The sequence below is a fragment of the Rattus rattus genome, chromosome 6 (genome assembly GCF_011064425.1).
Source record: "Rattus rattus isolate New Zealand chromosome 6, Rrattus_CSIRO_v1, whole genome shotgun sequence".
NCBI classification, from domain to species: Eukaryota; Metazoa; Chordata; class Mammalia; order Rodentia; family Muridae; genus Rattus; species Rattus rattus.
In genome coordinates, this window is record NC_046159.1 from 73,886,586 (window position 1) to 73,910,056 (window position 23,471).

At 44.7% G+C, this 23,471-nt stretch overlaps 1 protein-coding gene and 1 pseudogene across 1 annotated transcript in view; one reads left to right on the forward strand and one right to left on the reverse strand.

The window, feature by feature from the left end:
* Eif2ak3 (eukaryotic translation initiation factor 2 alpha kinase 3) overlaps window positions 1-6,320 on the forward strand; it is a 61,071-nt gene extending 54,751 nt beyond the window's left edge. The window contains exons 15-17 of the mRNA XM_032906335.1: window positions 1,870-1,971; window positions 3,086-3,148; window positions 5,167-6,320. Coding sequence (XP_032762226.1) covers window positions 1,870-1,971; window positions 3,086-3,148; window positions 5,167-5,367 — 366 coding nt within the window. The 3' untranslated portion in view covers window positions 5,368-6,320. The remainder of the gene's footprint in view (window positions 1-1,869; window positions 1,972-3,085; window positions 3,149-5,166) is intronic.
* Window positions 6,321-8,528: 2,208 nt separating this feature from the next.
* On the reverse strand, window positions 8,529-9,873 carry LOC116904349 (annotated as a pseudogene).
* Window positions 9,874-23,471: the final 13,598 nt, after the last annotated feature.

Genomic DNA, 23,471 nt, shown 5'->3' on the forward strand with positions numbered 1-23,471 from the left:
TCTTCAAAAACTAAGTAAAAGTTCTCTTCAAACAATAGCTCAGTCTCCACAAATTCATACAATTAGCATAAATATGTGGAGGGTTGAGAGATGACTTAGCAGTTAAGAGCACTGGCTGCTCTTCCAAGGGACCCTGGTTTAATTCCCAGCATCTACATGGCAGCCCACAACTGTTAACTCCAATTCCAGGTTATCTGACACACACCAGACACACATGCAGGCAAAAACACCAATGCACATAAAATAAAAATGCAAAAAACTAAAGTCTCAAGAATTTTATAATCCAGTAACATGTTAAAAGTTGTTCTTTCTCTTTATATATTAATCTTTCCTCTTTATAAGGAATGTGAAAATATAGGAATATATAATAAAAGGGCATTTACCAAAAATAGGTATCCAATTTCCAGCTATGTACATGCACGCACACACATATATCTTATATATATAAATATATATAAATTGTTTTGTTTGAAACCAATATTGGAATTTTGTTTCATAAAAATTTTGATCAGTATTCAAACGTGACCATGCATAGGTTCTTGGACATCCTTAGATAGCGCTGATGCTGTGAAGCATTCACTCAGTTCAGATTGCTCATTTGTTTTGAACACTAAAGTTAATGCCAGTTTTGCTGTGAGGCCGGTCACTTGTATAATTGGCCCAGCCAGATCCTTGTCACATCTTCATCCACTCTGCCACGGACAGAATTCGATGGGATTGAGTATCAGCTGTCCAGCTTCCTCCAGTGAATGAGTCAGTCTACATTATCCAGATATTGTATTTTTTCCCCCTGTACCTCTGTTAGCAATGTGTTAGACACATTTTCTCTGAACCCTTCCCAAACCACAGAGGTGGGGAAGGGATGGCAGTCAAGGGACAGTGCAGATAGGTTGCCATGGTCACTTGAGAAGGATGGTGGGTGCACAGCTGATACAGTCAGCGGAACTTTGCGCCTGCTATTTTTTGAGCAGAAGACAGCGGTCTGCACAGAAGGAACCAAAGAGGCAGATACCTAGAGTGGTGTGGAGGAGAGGGGGTGATGGCCTCAACGCTGACAGCATCTGTTTTCCCCTCTCCTCCCCCTAGTATAGAGGTTCTGAGGTGAGCCAGTTCCAAAGGTGTTTACCTGCTGTCGAGTAACTGGCCTAAGGAAATGTTCATAAATAAAAGGCTCTCCCAAGGCTCCAGGAGCTTGCTTTGCATTTGAATGGGAGCTTTCCTTAATAGAGCAGACCAGATGTGATTCATTGCCCTGTGGTATCAGGTATTTATTGGGGCCTGCTCTGTACTTAGCCCAGTGCTGAAGGATGGGAAGGAACACAAAAGCAGCAGTCTCTTCCCTGCCAGGACTGGGAAAGAACAAGAGATATGCACATGAAAAATAGAGCTGCGCATGCAAAGCCATCTGCAATTAAGTACGTAATGAAGGCTCGCAGGTTGATTAGTGGCTGGCAGTAATGACTGACTTCAGGACTACCTCAGGTGATTAGAAATGAGATTGGCTTCAGATAGTGTCGCTTTGAAAAGCTTCACCTCAGGGGGGCCCTTAGAGACTCCAGAGCACAAGGCTCCAAGTTTCTGCCGATTGTGCTGATGCATATCTCTTTGGAGCCTTACCTGGGCTTTCCCTCTGTGATGCTGAGTGGTATAATTACACCTGCCCACTGTGAAAGAGGGCAGAACAGGGGCTTAGAGATTAACTCTTTGCTAACTGTTTTACATATACACTTATACCCAGAGGTAACTGAATCAACTCAGTTCCGTGATGCTGTCATTGGAACTGAGCTATCTCTGTGTGAATGCTGTTAATGATGTGCTCTCTGGGGTAGTTTTTTTTTTTTTTTTTAACATGTCTTTATGCTATTGCAGATTCATGGAAACAACTACTCCCATAAAGTGGACATCTTCTCTTTAGGCTTGATTCTGTTTGAACTCCTTTACCCATTCAGCACTCAGATGGAACGAGTTAGGGTAAGTATATCACACACCCAAAAGGAGAAGGAGAAAATTATTTAAAATTTACAAGAGTTTTAAAAAGATGGTTATATTTATTCTTTTTTTAAACTTTTATCTATGTGCATGTGTGTGCAGTTGTGTGTGAGAGTATAGGTATCCCCTGATGTCAGAGGCTTCATGTGCCCCTGGAGCTGGAGTTATATGCACTTGTAAACTGCACAGCTAAACTCTCTGGCGCCATTAAGTTTAATCTTGATGCCACTAGACAGTTAACTAGGAACAATGGGATCATGTGAGTGACAGGATTATTCCTAGATGTTCTGTTGTGTCAGTTCATTATAACCTTAACAGTATTTTGCGTTTGGCAACTTTGTGACCACTGCAAAGCCAGAGGGAGCTGGAAGAGCATCATGAGTGGGAGAAGGAAATAGTGACAATTGGCTGGGGAAATCAGTACAGAGGACAAGTGGCCATGCACTCACGGACTGACATGCTGGCAAAGGGCATATGGCTAGGTGTTTCCTTCTCAGAACAAATCATGACCATAGGTTTTTCAGGCAGACAGTACAAGTTGGGCATAGTATTGCACACCTTTAATCTCAGCAGTTGGGAGGCGAAGACAAGACAGATCTCTGTGTGTTGGAGGCTGGCTTGGTATACATAGTAAGTTCAAGGCTTACTAGCTACCAAGTGAGCTCTGTCTAAACAAAACAAAAAGGAGATCCAACCAAGTAAAGAATCAAGAATCAAATTTGTGGAGTTCGTCAGTTCATCAAAGACACTGCTAAGAAAGTGGAAAGTTTGGGGCTAGAGAGAAGGCTCAGTGGTTGAAAGCCCTTGCTGTTCTGTCAGAGGTCAGTAGTTCAGTTCCCAGCACCCACATATGGCAGACAGCTCACAGTTGCTTGTACTCCAGGGAGCTAACACCTGGGCTGCCTGGATGCACATGCACACACACAGGCATGAGCACACACAGAATGAACATAGGCACATGCATATTCATAAAAAGTAAGGAGGAAAGGGGAAAGACAGGCTGCGGTGTTATCAGTGTATTTGTCTAGCATGGGTGAGAAAGGACCATACGACAAAATAAAGTTAAAAGATTAACGAGTACTTTCTTTCTTTTTAGACTTTAACTGATGTAAGAAATCTCAAGTTTCCATCACTGTTCACTCAGAAATATCCCCAAGAGGTATGGATAATTTTCAGTTCTTTCTCTAAAAGCATTGTATGTAGTGCTTAAATTGTTCTTTTTTTTTTTTTAAGATTTATTTATTTATTATAGATGAGTACACTGTAGCTGTCTTCAGACACACCAGAGGAGGGCATCAGATCCTATTATAGATGGTTGTGAGCCACCATGTGGTTGCTGGGATTTGAACTCAGGACCTCTGGAAGAGCAGTCAGTGCTCTTAACCGCTGAGCCATCTCTCTAGCCCATTTAAATTGTTCTTAAGACACCCGTAAACACAAAGGGTCCTTAGCACTCAGCTGGTCAGCTTCACCTTTTCAGATGAGGCACCCAACATTCTAGATCAATGGTTTTCAACCTGGGCATCTCGACCCCTTTAAACCTATAGGAGTTGACTGTGATCATATGAAAACACAGGTATTTACATTATGATTCATAACTGTAGCATAATTAAACTTATAAAGTAGCAACAGAATAACTTTATGCATGGGGGCAGGGGTCACCACAACATGAGGAGCTAGATATTAAAGGAAGGTTGAGAGCACTGATCTGGGAGCCCAGTTTGTTAGGACTGCACTCAACCCAGTGGCCTGCAGAGGTCAGACTGCAGTGCTGTCTTCCCTGAGACTAACTTCATAAGCACCCTTACAGGAGCAGCCATGTCCCATTAACTCTATATTGGTGACCTGGTCAGTCACCAACATAAAATGGCGTATTGTTAAGCAGATGGCTCCATTGCTCTTCATACCAGGAGAGGGTTAGGCCACACAGGAAGTGGTTTAGAACATAGCCGAAGATTAAGCTGGTCCTAGGGTTAAAAATACACTGTAACATCATTTCTTTTTGTAACTTATTTCCTATAGTGCGTGTGTGGGTCCACAAACTTAGTACTTTAATGTTTACACATTGATAAATCTTGGCTTTATTGAGATTATTGTAAATTCATGTGTATTTGTAAAAACGAATCTTTTTAAAATCAGGTGACATCCATGTCTCAAGGATGTGATTCTAAAACTTTTCATTTCATTATAAAGACACTTTTTACACCCAGATAACCTCTGTACATTTACAGCAAGGCTACCAGGCTAAATTCAGCCTGCTGCCTATTCATAAATTTATTTATTTGTTATGTGTGTGGGAGGTACATGTCTGTGTGTGTGTGTGTGTGTCTGTGTGTGTGTCTGTGTGTGTGTATTTATATATGTATGTATGTATGTATGTATGTATGTATGTATGAGTGCACCATGGTTCATATATGAAAGTTAAAGGACTTAAGGGGTCTACTTCTCTCTACCACATGGGGCCTGAGAAGCCAACTCAGGTCATTAAGCTCGACAGCAAGGGCCATGGAAATGGCTCAGTGGGTAAGACTGCTTACTGAGGACCCAAGTTTAAGTCCCTAACACACATACACACAAAGTTGGTCATGCCTGCACACATATTATTTAACTCTAGCACTGTAGGAGGCAGACAGGAGGACCACTGGGACTTGTTGGGTGCACATCTAGTTCCAGGGCCAGTGAGAGAAAGAGGAATAAGGTGGAGAGTGACAGAGCAGGACGCTGCTCCTTCCCTGGTCTCTGCAGGTGCTCACAGGCACGCGTGCATATGCCACCTGTACACGCATGTGCGCGCGCGCACACACACGTAATGGAGCTCAGCCATGCTCCTTACTGCCATTCTCTGTGGCTGCCGTAGGGCTTCTAGGGAAGCTGTCTAATCAGATGTGGTTCACACACTACAACAGTTATGCAGAAGTTTGGCTGGGGATGAGGGTGGAACTAAACAGAGACCATTATACCTACCACTTGCAGAGCTCATGTACTGGAGATTGAGGGGGTGTGGGGTTTGGTGTGTGTGTGTGTGTCTATGTATGCATGTGCACACATGTGCACACATGTGCCCAAGTGAGTATGTGTGTGTGCATATATATCTATGTACTCATTATTTTCCATGACTTAAGGACTACTTAATAGTCTAACTCTAGAGCTTTTAACACAAAACCATTTTTATGTCAGCATATGATGGTTCAAGACATGCTTTCTCCATCCCCCACGGAGCGGCCCGAAGCCACACACATCATTGAAAATGCTGTGTTTGAGAACTTGGAGTTTCCTGGGAAAACGGTTCTGAGACAGCGGTCCCGCTCCTTGAGTTCATCCGGAACTAAACATTCCAGACAGCCCAGCAGCACGTTCAGCCCACTGCCTGGCAACTAGTCTCCAGCTGTGCCTGCAGCCCTCGGAGGTGGCACAGGACGGGCACCTTGAGGAATGTGGCTCTCCGTGGTGGCGGACTCATTTTATGCTTTGATCAACTTGACTTGGGACCAATTTTTCTAAGTCAGACTGGATTATGGGCCTAACCCAGTTTGATCTTAACTAAACTTCAAGGAAAGGGCTATGTAAATGACAAGTGGACTTGTTTCTTGTTGGTGTCCCAAAACTAGCTGGTCAAGCTACAGAACCTTCACTTTTCACCAGGAGGCAGAGGACAGCCTGAAGCCATCTGAACTGGAAATGACTTTAAAGCACAAAGGTGTGAAAGACCCTCTCACATGGGAACTACGTGTTCTAGAAACGTGCTTTCTAGAGATACAAGGGTGATTATGGAAGCGACTGTTATAAAGCTGACTCCATTTTTGTCCCTGGTGAGCATGTGACCCATCTGCACTATTTTAGAAGGCGCAGCACAGGCTGGGTGGCCATTTATGTCAGTAGTGTCATAGTCTGCAGCAGTGAATAGCTTCACTCTTTAGGTGGTCTAGGGAGCACGGTGAGCCTTTTGTACTTTTTATCTCCAGTAATGGGAAAATGAAGCTTTTTAGGTATTGGTCAAAAGGTCTGATTGGAGGGTTTAAAAAGAAGTGTAGTAAGAAATGGGTCACCTCTTACACCTAACTTATTCCATTATGGAGTTTTTGTCCTAGTAGAAGTCTACCTTATATGTAATACTACAAGTCAGCATATCCCCCAAACTGATTATAGGTAAGTTTAATCATCTCAACTTGCTAACATGTTCTCATTTTTCCTGTAAATATCTTTATTTTTTATTTATAAAAATTCTGAAATCAATCCATTTGGGTTGGTGGTGTACAGGATGCACATAAGTGTGTTAACTATTATGACTTCTTTCAAGTCTAAATGATTTAATAAAACTTTTTTAAATTATACTTACAGTTGACTCTTTAGAAAGTTTCCTTTTGTGGGGCTTGTTTGTTTTATTTGCTTTTGGTTTTTTGGTTTTTTCAAGGCTAGGTTTCTCTGTGTAGTCTTGGCTGTCCTGGAACTCTGTTCACCAGGCTGCCTCAAAGATCTGCCTGCATTTGTCTTCCTAGTGCTGGGATTAGAGGTGTGCACCAGCATTGCCTGGTTTTAGAAACTTGTTAAATCATTGTCTTCTAACTTACAAAATGGGATCCTAGAACTCTGAAAGGTTATACCCCTTACTCTCAAGTCAAGGGATTCCTTTTTTTACGTTCTTTTCTATTTTTACTTCTGTGTATGTGTGCATATCTGCCCTATGTGCACAGGTACCAGGGTGGCTAGAAGAGAGGACATCAGGTCCCCTGGAGCTGGTTGTAAAACAGCTGATCTGGTGCTGGGAACCAAACTCAGGTCCTCTGAAAGAGCAGCAAATGCTCTTAACTGCTGAGCTCTGATAGTGGTAAAAGACTGCACTGCTTTGGCTCCTGGCAGGTCACTCAGCCCAGGAGATATCTGGATTTGGGAATGGAAGACACACACACATACACATACCAGTTAATTTTTAAATGCCTTGGCTAGCTCAAAGACTGGGCAGTTGTAATCCTCCCCCCACCTAGCGCACATTTCCCTCCTGTAATCCTGGTTTAACTCCCTCTAATTCCACATTTTATCTTTGTTGCCCTGTTTCTTTCTGGGTGGCTCCCTGGTCTTTGCTGCCCAGGATACTTCTGGGCAGCCCTTCCAGGGACTGCATTCCTTTCCACCTACATTTCAGATGACTTTCCTTCTGCAGCTCTAAATCTGAATCATCTCCCTTAGAATCATAGTGAGTCTCCCGTTTTCCAGTTCCTAGCCTGTTCAAATCTAAAGGTCCCACCCTGTCTCCCTCTGCCCAGCCATTGGCTGTACATCAATTCTTTATTACCAGTCAGAGCCAGCTAGGTCAGGCTTCCTTTAGCCTACTTGCAGGGTGGGGGGTGGGGTGCACTGCAAACAGGATTTTTGGGTAACACGAATAGCAAGAGAACACCAGCCACTACACAGCTCTCTCCAGCTCCATAAAAACTTACTCTTCAGCTTATCCAAGGCAAGTTCATAAGATTCATAATCAAAGATAGCTTCTGTGCCCCACTCCATGCCAAGGACTGAGACTATAGAGGACCATTCCCCAAAGTGAAGGCTCACAGAAAAAAGGAAGACGGTGTTGCTAATTAGGGCCACCTGTGTAGGCCTAATGTGCCCAATTCCCAACTATGCCTCTTTTTCTTTTCCTGTCGCTGAAATGTACTTGAAACACTCAAGACTAAAGCAACTCCAAAGAGTAAGGGGAAACTGGTTCACAATCCCAAGGAGCAATCCACCATAGTGGGGAAATCAAGTCATCAGGAGTATGCTGTAGCTGGTCAAATCACGTCTTTCAGAAAGCAGAGAGAAAAACATGAGTGCTCGTGCCCAGCTCGTTTTCTCTTTGTTTTATTTTTAACAAAAAATGCCATTGGCTTCTTTAATTGGTTAAGAACACAAAATTTAACAGGCAGGTCTATTTTAAACAAATTAAAAGGCTATTTTGTATTTTTTTTTAAATAATTCTCCCCAAGTCAAATATACATATCCACAAAATTGATGTGTAAAGGAAAGCTGTCATACTTAAGAAGTTGTATCCTAGATTTAAGGAAATAGTTGCTGATGCGGTGGTCAACGCAAAGTCAGCAACAACTTAACAATACTCACTCCCCAAGACAGGGCCTAGCTCTACAGCCCAGGACGACCTCAAACTCAATCCCCTTTCCTCAACCTTCTGAGTGCTGGGATTATAGGCCAACACTACCTCACTACCCCAGCAAGGCTAGTTCTCAAGAACTGAGCATCCAAACATTGCATGGCACAAAGCTATACTGTATAAAGTGCTGTAAAGCACAAAGGAGAAAGTATGCTTAGCTTTTCAAAAAGCCTTAAGGAAAACAACAGAAAACCATTCAGCAGACCAAGGAGGCTACAGCTAGCCTTCAAAGATACAACTTTGCATATCTGTACTAGGAAATTCTATTTATCCAGGGTGGACTAAACAGGGGCATCTTTAACATTTCTTACTTGACCAAGCTTAAGCTTCCTGTCTTTTCCCCTACCCACCAGTAATTTGTATGATCCAGCAGAAGGAGAACTTTTAAAATTGGCTATTTTATTTTTCTTTCTGTGGCAAGACTGTCATGAGCCTGGATACTTACTTCAGGTTCGAATGCATCCATGACCAATGTCCCGCTGTGGTCAAAGAACTTAGCAATGGACTTGGTGAACTCGGCTTGCCGCTGCTGCGTTGTCCTCCCACTGATGAAGGTCAACACCGGGTGTATTTGTCACCAAACCTTTTGAGGCTGAAGGACAGCTGCCAAGTCTCCTCAGGATCCATTCCTGTAGGGTCTTTTCTGTGGGCCACACGGAAGATGCTCTTCTCTTTATATGAGGAATAAATGGTCAGAATCCCCATCATCACAAAATAGGATATGATGCACAAAGCCAAAATTGGCTTGGGCTCTGAAAAGGGATACGTTTAGTCCCACATCAAAGCCACTATGGCAAAGAAGCAGGGGATAGTACAGATGGTAAGGCTACGTCAATAAGACCAAAGTTCTCCTCATGCTTGTACTCTTTCAGGAATACCTTTGTGACAGAATCATCCAGAGAGTTTTTCACAGCTGACCCACCTACTTACCAATTTTTACAGATTTATCATCAGTCTTCCACTTATCCAACAAACCACTGTGTCCCGCAGCTGGGGCCGCCCCTAGCTCCACTACTGCCTCTGCCACTGCCACTTCTCCTGCCTGGCTAGGCTGCCACCATCTTGTTTCTCCTGTCTCTATTTTATACCCATCAGGATTGCCTACTGAGGAAATACTCCTTCCTCAAATTAAGATGGGTCCTCCCATATCAATAAACCCAATCAACATAATTCTCCTCAGGAGCCTATCTCCCAGGTGATTCTAGGTTCTGTCAAGTTGACAGCACTGGCTCAGTGCCCAGGAAACAGTGTGGCACTCTGGGTAGGTAAATGCAAGCCAACTAGTCACAGCCATGCGGTGGGTCTATGGCAAAGGGCTCATTGAAGGCTCTGTCTCTGACATTCAAAGGCTTTGAAGGTTTGGAAGAGAGATTGGCTCATGAAGGCATGGATCTGATCAATGGGCTAATTCATAATTAGATGGACTGAAGCCTGTAGTGAAAACTCAGTGGTTAAGAGCACTAAACCTAAGTTTGGCTTCCATGCTACATAACAGCTCACAGACTCTTGTAACTGCAATCCAAGGGATCCAATATCCTCTTTTAGTTTCATTGGGCTTCTGTACACATACATACCCTCAGGCACACACGCGCACACACACACACACACACACACACATTTTTTTTTTAATGGACTGTTGGTGAGACCTGATTGGAGGAATTGGGCTTAGAGGTGTGCATTTAAAGAGTACATTGTGTACCATGATGTGAGAAGTTCTGCTTGACCACACTCTCTGCCATGGTGTTCTGTCCACAGCAATGGGGCTAAGTGACTATGGACCAAAATCACGAGGCAAAATAAATCTTGCCCCTTGTATGTTTTTCAGGTTTCATTGTTTGTCACAATGAAAGAAAGGCTAACATGTTTTCCATCTTACAAGTAGTTCCATCTCCACACAGTCAGGAGCAGCTTGTGACATGAGAAAATGCTTCCAAGATGTCTCGATCGTATTAGATTCACACCTGATGGCTGCCCTGCTCAAGGTTCTGCTTGGCTCCCAGCCAACTCTGTTCTCCTGTCTCCTGGGAAGTTTGGTCCAGCTGCTGCTTTCTACTCTATTTTCATGCCAGAACTAGCTCTTCCTGGTCTACTGCACTCACGTCCTTGACCCTCACAACAGCTGGGAACTAGTTACCAAAAGCATAGTGACCACCATTCTACTTACAGCCAAACTCCCATGCACAAGAAAGGTCACATAAGTTAGCCAAGATCATAAAACCAGAGCAGGTCTGGATCAAAACCCAGACATTCTGATTTCCTGTCAGTAGTTTGTCCACTCTCCTGTTCTGAATTGTCTGTGGTTTTACAAATTCTTACATGTTATAATCAGGCCTTGTGTCATTTTAATCCTAGTATGCCTTTGCTGAGTACCTTCAGAGTCAAAGGCCTGAGAGTGGGACAGTTGAGGAAACAGGCCAGCAACACTTAGCAAGTTCACAATGGTAGTCAGAAATAGTCTAGAGCTAGAGCCTTCTGACTCCAGATCCTCTCTCACTTAAAGCACAATTTCTTTCTAGACACACCCAGACATCATACACATGGAGAGAGAGAGAGAGAGAGAGAGAGAGAGAGAGAGAGAGAGAGAGAGAGAAGAGAGAGAGAGAGAAAGCAGTCTGCAGATGAGTAAGCATCTGTCACAGGTCAGCTGTCTCTGTTAGTCACTGAGGTCTCCAAAGGGAAGTCCTTCCTTACCACCCTACAATACTGCATGAAGCCTTGGCTGTATACATAGTGCGGACGGAAGAACCTAACACTAGAACAGATGCAGCTGTCAGGAGCCAAAGGGTGGATGAGTGACCAATTTACCTGCTCCTTCTTAAAAAAGAACCCCGGCAACAGAACCAAGGTACATGGCTGTCTGTGTTCCAGAGAGCACTGGAGCACAGCAGGAGACGAGAAAACTTCCGGAATGCAGAGCACAGCAAGGAAATCAAAGCACCTGGCACCTGGCACCCATGATGGACAGGAGAGGGAGTCTCCCCTCTGCATGGGTAAGGGTGGGAGAGCATCTCAGCAACATCAGCACTGAACTGGGACTCCTGGCTATGAGGAAGTTTCAAAAGCCTATGGTCTCACAACCTGAACAAAAAAGAACCCTTGAAATCTGCAAATTCACCCTCTTACAGCTGGGGCCAGGAGCCATCTCAAGACTTACAGCCTCCATTTGAATTGCTCTAGGCTTCAGTCCTGCCCATCCTCATCTTTGAGACCCCACAGGTACTCCTAGGCATTCCACTTCACTGGTTGAATTGATGGCTGCTGGTTCAGGAGCCAGAATCGGCTAAGGTGACTTAACACAGACTGCTGAGAAGCACTCTCCACAGGAAACAGGTGTGGCAACAGGAAAGGTTATGCAGGGTGACATCCCCAAAAACTGGATCCGAGAGCCTGCCCTGCAAGACCAGGGATGTGCTGGGAAATGTAGGTTCACCCTGGCCCCATGCTTTAAACATCTGTTTCCCAGCGCAGCACCCAGACACCCGCCACTAGCAATTTTTTATATAAAGAGCTGCAATTTCATAGTCCATCGGTGGTGAGGCAGAGCCAGACAGATCTCTTGAGTTTGAGGACAGACTGATCTGCAGAGAGAGTTTCCAGACAGCCAAGGCTATACAGAGAAACACTGTCTTCAAAAACAAAACGAACAAACAAAAAGCTGCAATTCTACTGTTGCCCCATTCCCACACACGACCCTCCCTTGGTACCTGGGCAGATAGTACCAGAAATACATTCATGTATGTAATAAAGCCAGTGTCAACAATGCCTGAAAAAAATCCCCACCTTTCAAAAGCAGCCACACAAGTGAACCTCATGCATTCTGCTCTGTAAACCATACCAGCTCGAATGGTCACTCAGTATGACTCAGAAACCATAAATCTCTCTAACTAATGTAATATGTGTTCCCTGTCCAAACTCTCTAGGGACAACCAAAGAAACTGGTTTATACAATAGTGTCTACCTGGGACTAAACTCAACACTGCATAAATGTCCCAAGATTAGTGTTTAGGAGAAGCTTGCTTTAAAAAACCATCCCAGAAAAGGAGCAGAGAAACTGGGCATGCAGCTCACACCTATAATCCCCACACTCAGGAGACCAAAGTGTTACTTAAGTTACATACATCTGAGGCTCGCCTAAACTATAGAATCCTGTCTCAAATATCGAGGAGTGAAAGCTTGGTATGGTGTACATGCCTGGCCCACAGTAGGAAAAAAATAAGATCTCTAATGTTAAAGACAATTGCTTGGTGGCTCACATCTTTAATCCCGGCACTCAAGAGGTAAAGGCAGGTTCTCTCTGAGTTTGAGGCCAGCCTTATCTACAGAGCAAGATCCAGGACACTACCTGCCTGGGGAATGGGTCAGGGGAACACAATAAAAAGTCTGGATTCTAATGCACTTTCGTTTAAATCAAAAGAAAAGGCCTGGTATGCTTGTGTACCCATCCCACATCCTTCAGAGACACACATACCTGCTGGACCCTATGCCCTGAGAACATCTCTGCATCTTCCACAATCAACTCCCAGAAGTGAATGGTCCAGAACTGAGTGCTGGTGGGGTCAGGGAGACTAGGCAAGGTTTAAAAGTAACTACTCATTTTCTCCCTTTCTGATTTCAAGATGAGATGCCCTCCCCAACTCCCCTCCCTCCCTTTCTCCTCTCCTCTACTCGTGTCTACTTCTGTCTGGGGATACATTTACAACAAAAACTGTTGCACTGGTTTGGCTTTTTCTCTATGGGAATAGAACAAACAGCCATAGTCATTCAATCTGACTCCTGGAAAAGGTCTCAGTGGGACTCTGCATGCCCTTTGCCCACCTTAGAACATCTGCTATCCATCCTCAAGCAGAGTGTTGTGGAACTTGTCCAGGATTCTAGAACTGCAAACACAGTAAATGCCACATGGTGGCTCATCTCCACCAAGAACACTTCTACAGCTGAAGACCCAAACTTCCTTTATGTAGTGTTCTTCCTCAATCTCAATCATCTCACGAGCAGGTAACCAAACTCTACAGGCCACACGTGACAAAATCCACCCACACCAAGCCCAAGAGCATATTTGCCATGGACATTTAAACACTGAGCACTTTGGAGACCAAAGAGAAAAGTTGGGGGAAGACAATGGCATAAGACAGGGTGAAGTGTGAAATGCACCCCTCTGTAGGAAGGCTAGAGGGAAGAGAAATGATTCAAGAGTTACCACTGAGGTCTGAACACTAGAGATGACCACGGGTGAGGAGGACACGGTGCCTGAGTTTCTAGAATAAGTCTTCCATAGGAGGATGCCATTTTGAATCTATTGGAGGATGCTATTTTGAAACAGACACCCGAAGCTGCTTTTGTTAAAAGCACTGATTCATCGTGTAGCCCCCAGGGTCAAAAAAGCAGAAGGGAAGGCAGGTATCTCCGCCTTCATTCTGAGTACTTTGGTTGAAGGCATGGAGATAAGTCACCATCCTTAGCCCTGCCTTTGGGTCGCCTTGAATTCTCGAAAGAGCAGCAACTTCAAGGACAGATCCTCCACTGCACTCCTCACCCAAGATACAATCTGAAAATGTAAACCTCCCAGACTTGGGGGGTCACTGGATGGTGTCCTCTTCCCAATGTCACCACACCGAATAAATCTTTCTCTACTTCTCACTGTTACTCATCTTTTTCTTTTTCTTTTTTAAAGATTTATTTATTTATTATATATAAGTACACACTGTAGCTGTCTTCAGATACACCAGAAGAGGGCATTGGATCTCTTTACAGATGGTTGTGAGTCACCATGTGGTTGCTGGGATTTGAACTCAGGACCTCTGGAAGGACAGTCAGTGCTCTTAACCACTGAGCCATCTCTCCAGCCCCATCTTTTTCTTTTTTAAACTTGTTTTTCTTGTTGTAATATTGGAGCAGGGATGCGTGCATGTCACCATACACATACGGATGCCGGAGGACAGCTTACAGGAATCAGTTTTCTCTTTCTACCACGTGAGTCCCCAGAATCAAATTCAGGTCATCAGGCTTGGTGGCAAGCATCTTTACCTACTTTAGACCTATTTTACACTGTCCATTCCTCAACTCTAATTGGCATATTGAGACCTGTAGTCAAGCCTACTCTCTTGGGACTGCCCAAACCTAGGATTCCATACTAAGAATACCAGTGATGGTTTGGAGGCAGGAAGAATGGTAAGTGTCCCCTTTAAGGGAGAAGTAGTCTTGCTCTATAGCCCAACCTAGCCTCTTTCAGTCTTCTCTCAGCTTCCTGAATACCAGGGTACCATCATGCACCATCATGCCTGGTCAAGTATTCCCTTAGTAAAAGACAGTCTCACAACTCTGGGGGTAGGGGTAGGGGGATGGGATTTGGCTAGCAGATGGGAAGCTGACAGAAGTCTCCACACCAGAGACACCACAAGGAGCAATTTTAAAGTCATCATGGTGAATAAAGAAGTGGGTTGATGAGAGGGAGAAAGAGTTCCAAACAAGAAGCCAGCAGGGAGGCCACAACCTTAACTATTCAGCAAAAGGCCAGAGAGCCTAAGTCAGGGAGCAGGAGCTGAAAGACATCCCCATCCAGTAGCCAAGGGAGTAAAGGCCCCAGCAACCCAAGGCAGAGAGGGCTCTCTACAACTGTTCTTCATGTTCAGTTGTGAGGGACTCCATGGGGTGGTATGGTGACCGGGCTGAGTGGCTTGTCATTGTGGAAGTACTCACTGCCTTCTTAAGGAATTTTTAACTTTTATTTATTTTTATTCTTTGGGCTGGCAAGATGGCTCAGTAGGAAAAGGCTCCCCAGAGTTTGATCCTTGGGCTTCAAGTAGTAGAAGGAAAACTCCAAATCCACTAAGTTATCTTCTGATCTTCACACACACACTGGCATGTGCCCACCCTCCTCCCCGTCAAATACATCCATTGTTTTCTTTTGTTTTATGGAGATGGTTCTCTGTATAGCCCTGGCTGTCCTGGAACTCAGTCTGTAGAGCAGACCTCTGCCACCCAAGTGTTAGACTTAAGTGTGTGACACCATTGCCCAGCAATAAATACAATTGTTTTAAGTAAATTTTCTGTATGCATGTTTATGTGTGGAGGCAGATGGATGTGTGGCGGGTATGGTTCACTCGCTTGGCAGCAAGCACTTTAGGTGCTGAGCTATCTCATCATGGGCTCCAAGGTCTGCCCAAAGTTAGCTTTCACAGTGTGCCAAGAGACACTATCATGAGAGATAGTGTCAAAGTATCCTTCTTGTCAGTCCTTGGTGTTGGTATTCTGTCTAAACCCCATCCCCACAGCTACCTGGGAACAGCCAGGTATGCTCTGCCCCACAGTTGCCTGGCAACAGTTACCTGTGCCTGACTGTAAAGGGGGATGCTTGCCCCCCTCCCTCTTACTCTCTTGCTCTCTCTTGCCCTCTCTGTCCCTGTCCCTTCTCTCCCCATCTCCCTCACCCCCTTTTCCCTCCACCTGCTCATGGCCGGCCTTTCCTCTCCTCTCCTCTTCTCTCATTAAACCTCTCCACATGGAATTATATTGGCTTGGTGTGTTCTGTCTAGGCACGGGCTGAGATTTAAACCCTAACAGTTATGTCCAACGAGTCAGCAGCAGAAGTGGAATTTTTAAATGGTATTTTAGGAAAATAAATGGCCAAGGCAAGTTTCCGGGAGGTGTAACATCATGATAGCCCCCAATCCTAACGTTTTCTGTAGGTGAAATTGTTGTCACGGGTATAGAGCGTTTATAGGAGCCATCACTAAACTCCTCCTTGGGGTGAACTTCATCTCAAAAATATAATAGTTTTCAGACTACTTTGTGTTCTACCACCTGCCAATCATGGCAAGAGAATAAAATAACAAAACCAGGACCAGGTGTTTTCACAGCTGGAATCCAAGCATTTGGGAAGTGGAGGCAGGAGGATGTCCAGAATCATATTTATTCATTTATTTACTTACTTACTTATTACAGAAAGAGTCTTACCATGTTTGGTTGGCTGACCTGCAACTCAATATAAAGACCAGGCTGGCCTCAAACTCACAAGCTCCTGCTGGGATTACATCCGCGTGCCACTGAATGAAGGTTCAGAAATATAAAGCCAGTTTTGGTTCCATAAAAATTTCTGAGGCCAGCTAGAGCTACCTGAGTGTCTGTCTCAAAAAACACAGCACACCCCACACACGCACAAAGAGAAAAGAAGGAAGGAAATATTTACAATAACTTAAGTGATCTCAGATTCGTACTGTTTTATAGAATTTGACGTGACCTTTAATTTTACTAGGTCCTCGGTCAAAACAGTTATTTTCGGTTGCTGTTTTGCATGCCAGGGAACAAGATCACATAGCTAACAACGGCTGTAATAACCCTCCTGCCCCTGCACCACCCATATTTGCATAACAAGTCCCTATCTTGCTTCTCAAAAACCCTGAGGGCATTTTTTTTCCAGGAGTGACAGGTGACAGGATCCTGTCTTCTGGAATCACAGCTTCTGAATTCTTGTTTACAACTGTCTTTAAGCTCTCCAATCTATACCCACTACTGCAAATAACAGTGTGAAGACTTAAGAGATTTGACTTGTACAGTAGACTCTCCTACATACCAGGAGTTCAACAGAGACTTAAGGATGAAGTCAGGGTTCACTCAGCTCGAAAACGAGTGCATTCTGCCAGGGTTCATGTGGAGATTTGCTGGCTAAACCGTGGATTAAAGAGCCATATACGACCCACCTCATCCCACCCCACCCCCAAAAAACCCTCATACATATATACAAAACTCTGAGTGTCCTGCTGTATGGTTGGATAGAAAGGGGTAAAACGGGAACTCTGGACTGTCCCCTTTGATTAGTCTCCAAGTTTTCACCTGGGTGAAAACGGAAGCAGCAGAGAAGAGAACAAAGACTTGCAAAGACCAGGCAACTTTTGCCGGGTGCTTGCAGGACATGGCATTAATCCCGGCACTCAGGAAGTAGTTTCCCTTGCCAGTCTTTATAAATTCCAGGCCAGTCTGGTTTATATAGTGAGTTCCCAGCCAGAAAGAGCTATTAGTAAGACCCTGTCTCAACAAACAAACAACAACAAACAAACAAACAAACAGAACCCAGCCTAGTAAAACCTGCTGCAAAGAAAAGCAGGTGAGATAGTTAGTATGCACCTGCCAAGCAGGTACTCGCGTCCAGGATTAGATGATGTCAACCTAGTATGCATATGGTTGTTATTGAAGTAGTGAGAACTGTCCTTGAAGAAAGGAGGGGAGCGGGGAGAACAGAGACAGGGATAGAGACTTCCCAGCAATTCCTATTCGATAGGCGAAGGCTTGGGTTGGGGTAGTGTGGGAAAAGAGCTGGGATTATCTCCTTCCTTCCAGGACTTTGACCTTAGACTGCGGAGCACCCCCGGAGGCGGGGCATAGCTAGTTTGTGAGTTAGTCACTACCCACCCGCCCATCTGAGTCTGCCTGGAGTCGGGGCACAGCGTGGCCTCTGAGTTTGCAAAGACCTAAAATAAAGGAATGCTGTATTGATTCTCCCAGTTGTGTCAGGAATCTGGCTCCAGCCCAGCGAGGAGTGGCGCCAGGAATTGTTGGTGTAGAGAGAGCCGGTAAAGGGAAACCAAAGTCTCAGACTGGCTACCTGGGGGAAAGGCTGGGACAGTGCTAGTTGCGGGACGCACAGGTGGAGGAAACTCATCCAGGCAAACTTGTATAAATAACCCAATCACTGGAGAAACAGATTCGGGAGGGTGGGCTCGAATATTGTGAGGAGAGCCTGGGAGAGGTACCTGGCGGGCTTGTGGGTGCAAGGAGCAATCAGCCCCTTCCATTAATTACCTCCCTGACTTGAGTTGAAAGACCCTACCCCAGGCGCACACCCGCTGAGCTGCCAGTGGGTGGGGCTCCTGGATGGCTTTCTTTCTGAAGTAAGTGCTGCATACCGAATCCCATCCTACTAGGATGGAATGCATGGAACAGACCGACAGACGGATGGACGGACCCCACAGGACACAAATAGATGTTACATAGGTAAAGTTTGTGAAATCCACTTCTAGTCTCCTTGACAACCTCAGGGGATACTACGGTTGCTGTTATGGATCAGCATGTATCCACAGTGAGTAGACTTCAGACGAAGAAGGAGAGTGTTGGGGAGGTGGCTCAAAAGAGCACAGGCTGCTCTTCTAGAGGACCTGAGTTCAATTCCCAGCAACCACGTGGTAGCTCAGAACCATCTGTAATGGGATCTTGTGCACTCTATATGAGATCTTATGCCTAGACATACATGCAGCAGAACACTGTATACATACTAAATAAATCTAAGGAAGGACAGGTATATCAGGGTTCTGTACAGGGTCCTAAGGACTCTGTGTGTGTGTGTGTGTGTGTGTGTGTGTGTGTGTGTGTGTGTGTGTGTGTGTGTGTGTGTACAGAAAAAAAAATAGGGCAAAAAACAAGAAGAAAGAGTCAAGCGCTGGGGTCAGGAGGGCTGCCAGGGCTGGTAACCAAGCCAGTCAGTGTGTTAGCAGCACAGCTCTTTTATACCTCCAATGGCTTGCAGAAAACAAGTCAATTAAGGGTATCAAGCAGAAAAATTATAGGATCTCAGAATATCTCAAGTTCCTTCCTCGCAAGGTGCATTCTGGGATGGCAAACAAATAATTTCATCTCCCAGGTTGACCACATTCGTACAGAAGGAATGTCAAGTTCTAGTTCCTAGACTACAGCCTCACTGGGCCCTGGCAAAAGGTCATAGTTGGCCTTGCCAAGCATGGTCAGTGAGGGCAAAATGTTTATTTCCCATCATCAGGGCCACTGGGAAGTCTCCAGTCCAGTCTAGCCTCCAGTGTGTGTGTGTGTGTGTGTGTGTGTGTGTGTGTGTGTGTACACGTGTTTGTTTGTACATGTCATGGTATGTCTATGGAGGTAAGAGATATTTCAAGAGTCAGTTCTTGCCTTCCACCGTGTGAAAGGTCCCAGACTGAACTCAGGTAGTCAGGGTTGGTGGTAGGTGCCTCTGCCCTTTGAGCAGTCTCACCGGCCCTCATCTTAGTGTATTTTCATATGTTAATAGACTTTATTATGACATCATCACACCTATAATAATTTATTTTGATGAAATTCAGACCCTCCTATATTATCTTTGCATGTTTCTCTCATGTTTCTATTGATCCCTTTTCTTTCCAATTAATATTTCTTTTGTCTGTTTCCCTTTGAGAACCAGTTTTAGTTACAGTACTTACAGGAGTACAGGTCAGTGGTTATTTATAAGCTACTCCAGAGGAGACTATGTCTCTCCTTCATCCAACAAACATTAACTGCTTGTAGAGGAGTGTGGCTTCATAAGCTCCCTCACCCTCTTCTGTGACGGAATGTTGGCCTGCCCAGTGTTGTGTAGGTTTTGTGCAGGTATTCAAAGCTGCTTTGAGTTTTAAGAGTGCCAGGGCCATGTCGCGCTTTTCCACAGCACTCGATCCCCTCCCCCAACTCATATACTCCCCACCTTCTCTTCCTCAGTGTTCTCTAACCCTTGGAGCCTTGGAGAGGGGTGGGATATGTATGTCCCATGTATGCATGAACATTCAATGGTCATTTATCATCAGTTAAGAATATCTAAAGAGAAAAAGCTTCTCCGTTGTTGGGCACTGCTAATGAAGGTTGAAGTCTAACCATTGTCAGGACAGCCTTCTTAGCTCAGCACAAAATGGGGACTCCCTTTACAAGCAGAGCTTCTTTTCTGACCTTGTCTGTCATACCCTCTATCTGGGGAATGTCGCATAGCCTTGGAGAGATTACAGGTAACTCCCAGCCCTCCTCTATAAGAAACCCTTCAGCAAGCACCTGAGATTCCTGGGATGCCTCCTCATGCTAATGAGGTATCTCAGTACCTTAGCCTTCAGCCAATGACCTTTGCCCACCCTCTCTTCCCTAAAACTATAAAGCCCTTGGTTCACCCCAAATAAAGTAGATGTGTACAAGCTAAGATCCTCTCAGAGAGCTGTTTCGTTGAAGACCATCAGCAAAGGCCTCCATCTAAAAGAGCTGTAACACTAAGATCCTCAGAGAAGGCCTTCTCCCTGCAACTCTTTCATTCCTGAGACTCACAACCAGTGAGCCAACACAGAACCACAGCTGGGACCCCAAAACACGTGCCACACTCCGTCCAGAGCTGCCGAGCAGTACTAATTTATAGATATAAACGTAATTATCTGGAATTTGGTAATTTGACTGACATGATCATTTAACAATTAGCAGAGCCTCCCCACTACGGCCTACTAGAATCTCCCCAGACATGTGCTTTTGTCTGAGTTTACCGTACAAGATTTGGTTGTCTTCGTGTGGATCAAGCCTCGAATCCAATCAATATGTGGCTACCTGCATGGCAGACTTACCATTTTTGCACTAGTATGTGCTTTCCTAACCATTGTGCTGTAGCAATTCGAGACTGGGTGGAGTGTTGTGCAAAGTGACTTCCAGGCATGACTAGTGACAGCTTGCCTCTAGCTTTCTGAGTAGCATCTACCACGGCTATAAGAGGTGGCCACGAGTTCATAGACACTGTCTGGTTATTAGATTTACTGACCAAAGGGTCCCAGTAGCTGTGTTCAACTAACATTCATTTCACTTAATAATGAGAACAAAATGTGTAATCCATGGTGCTGGCAACTGGTATAGGATGCTGTTGCATGAGATATAAAAACATGCAATCCACACAACCCCCGGCAGGGCGCCAGCAGGCAAACTGGCCTGCCTGTTCTCAGCCGCCTGGCCTGCTCTCTGACCCCGGGGTTCCGACATCTCTCCTCCTAGCTCGCTAAGTTCCCATGGTGGGTTGCTGCCGTGACAGCCCCACGCTTCCAAATTCCCACGGCTTTTGGGGTGTACTTCTCGCAAACCCATGCTTTGCCGCTGTACCTTTCTCTCTGGAACCCACTTGAGTCACCACATGAAGGGAAACACAACACAAACTTAGTTCAGGTAACACAATCACTGTGCACAGCAACTAACATCCTAATCTGTAAGCCACTCTAAGTTAAATCTACTGGTAGCGGATCTGCAGCAGGATGGCCAAAAGCTTGACTTACATCCCAGGTAGGACAGAAAAAGATTTCATCATGGTATTTAGACAAACATAAAATTAAAAAAAAACATATTGAATACATATGAATCATTTTATTTAATATTTTTGGGCCACAGTTGACTATAGGCAATAAAACTAAACAAAGAAGAAGCTAGGAGAAGGAGGAAACCACTGAACATTCCAAACTGTCATTTTCCATACTATGAGTACCACTTGGTCCAAGCCATTACCACTTCTTGCCTGCACTGGTCTCTTCCTCTTCTTCTTTCCACTTTGTTTTGGGGGACAGGGTTCTTTACCGATGCTGGAGCTTGCCATTTAAACTAGACTAGAGACTAGTGAGCTCCCAGGATCTGCCTAGATCTGCCCCCGGTGCAGAGGTTGCAAGTACACTCTGCCATGCCGGGCTTTACATGGGTGTAGGCAATAGGAACTCAAGTCTTCATGCCTACGCAGGAAACACTTAATCACCTCCAGATCACTGGTAGGTTATTTCTCCACTGCTAAAATGTGCCAGTTTAAGCCAGAATAGATTCTATTAAAGACAGGTTTATTGGGAAGCTGTTGTCGGGTGGTTGAGTTCCCTGGCCCCAAGGACCAAGGCTAGGGAAGTCGCCATGGGGAAAGGGACAGGGTAAAGAGAAAAGAGAGAGAGAGAGAGAGAGAGAGAGAGAGAGAGAGCGCAAAATGTATAGATTATTTAAAGAGAGGCCTCTGGGGGAAGGGCAGTCCAGCCCCTGGGCTGGAAAGTTCAGGGTTGGGGGAGGGGGTATGCAAGGTAGGGACTGAGGGATGATGGGAAAACCTGGAGGCCAGATCTGCTTTGGTATGTAAAATATGCACCTCAGTCCCTAGTCCTGGGTCCAAAAACAATCACCTCTAGAGCTTTTTAATTTTCCCCACCTGAAATGCTGCCTGTCATAGTTACTGTTCTATTTCTGTGAAGGGACACCAAGACCAAGGCAGCCTATAGAGGAAAGCATTTTATTGGTGGCTTGCTTACAGTTCCAGAGGGTCATCATGATTATCATTGTTGGGGGAGCAAACTGGCAGGCAGGCATTAGAGCTTACATCTGCTCTGAAAGTTGCAAGCCCAGAGAGAGAAACACTGGGCCTGGTATGGGTGGGCTTTAAAAACCCCAAAGCCCACCCCTCAGTAACACGCTTCCTTCAACAAGGCCACACCCACTCCAGCAAGGCCATACCTCCTAATTCTTCCCAAACAGTTCCACTAACTGAGGATCACGCTATCAAACATAGTGGCCTATGGAGGCCACTCTACAGCATCACACTGCCTAACAAACAATCTCTGTTCTCTCCCCTTCCCCAACACACAGTGGCTACCATTGTACTTTCAGTCAATTTGACTTTATTTTTTCCCTAGATTATTAATGTGTTTTTTGACTGCATGTATATCTGTGCACCACATGCATGCAGTGTCCTAGGAGGCTACAATAAGTTACTAGATCCCCTGGGCTGGAGTTATAAATGGTTGAGATGCCATGTGAGTGCTAGGAATTGAACCTGGATCCTTTGGAAGACTCAGTATGTTAGTGTTCTAGCCACTGAGTCATCTCTCCAACCCTGAGTTTGACTTTTTTAGGTATATATATATATATATATGTGTGTGTGTGTATGTGTGTGTGTGTGTGTGTGTGTGTGTGTATACAACCCCTCCACTCCTGCCTTCCATCAATATATTAATTTAAAAATGTGATGTGTATATATACACACACATGCACACCACACATTTGGAGATTAATGGTTATATATATGCATTAATATATTATATATAATTATATACTCATATTATATATAATTATATACTCATTAATATATTATATGTTATTATATATCCATTAATATATTATGTATCATATATCACACACATATATATGTATATATGTATATATATGTATGTATATATATATATAAAATTTGGAGATTAACGGGCACATTCTGGAATGTGTGTCCACCTGAATGGTTTCAGATATTTCAACGCAGACCTCCTAACCCATATCTATTTATCTAGCCCACCACTCCATATTTATCTTCAGGGATCCTGACTGCTGTTCCTTTCTTCCTGAAGCTCAGTATCCAATTCCATTGCTTCTCCTATGCAGCACCAATGAATCTCAGGAGCTGACGCCAGACCTTACAATGCCCATCTGGACCTGGAGACCACATTTCCTAAGGAGCCCAGGTGCCTTCCTCAGGCAGCCACTCTCAGAACTAGTCACTGTGGGTGAGTGTGAGATGAGGCAGTGCTCACCTAGAAGAAGCCATGCTGCAATAAAAGTT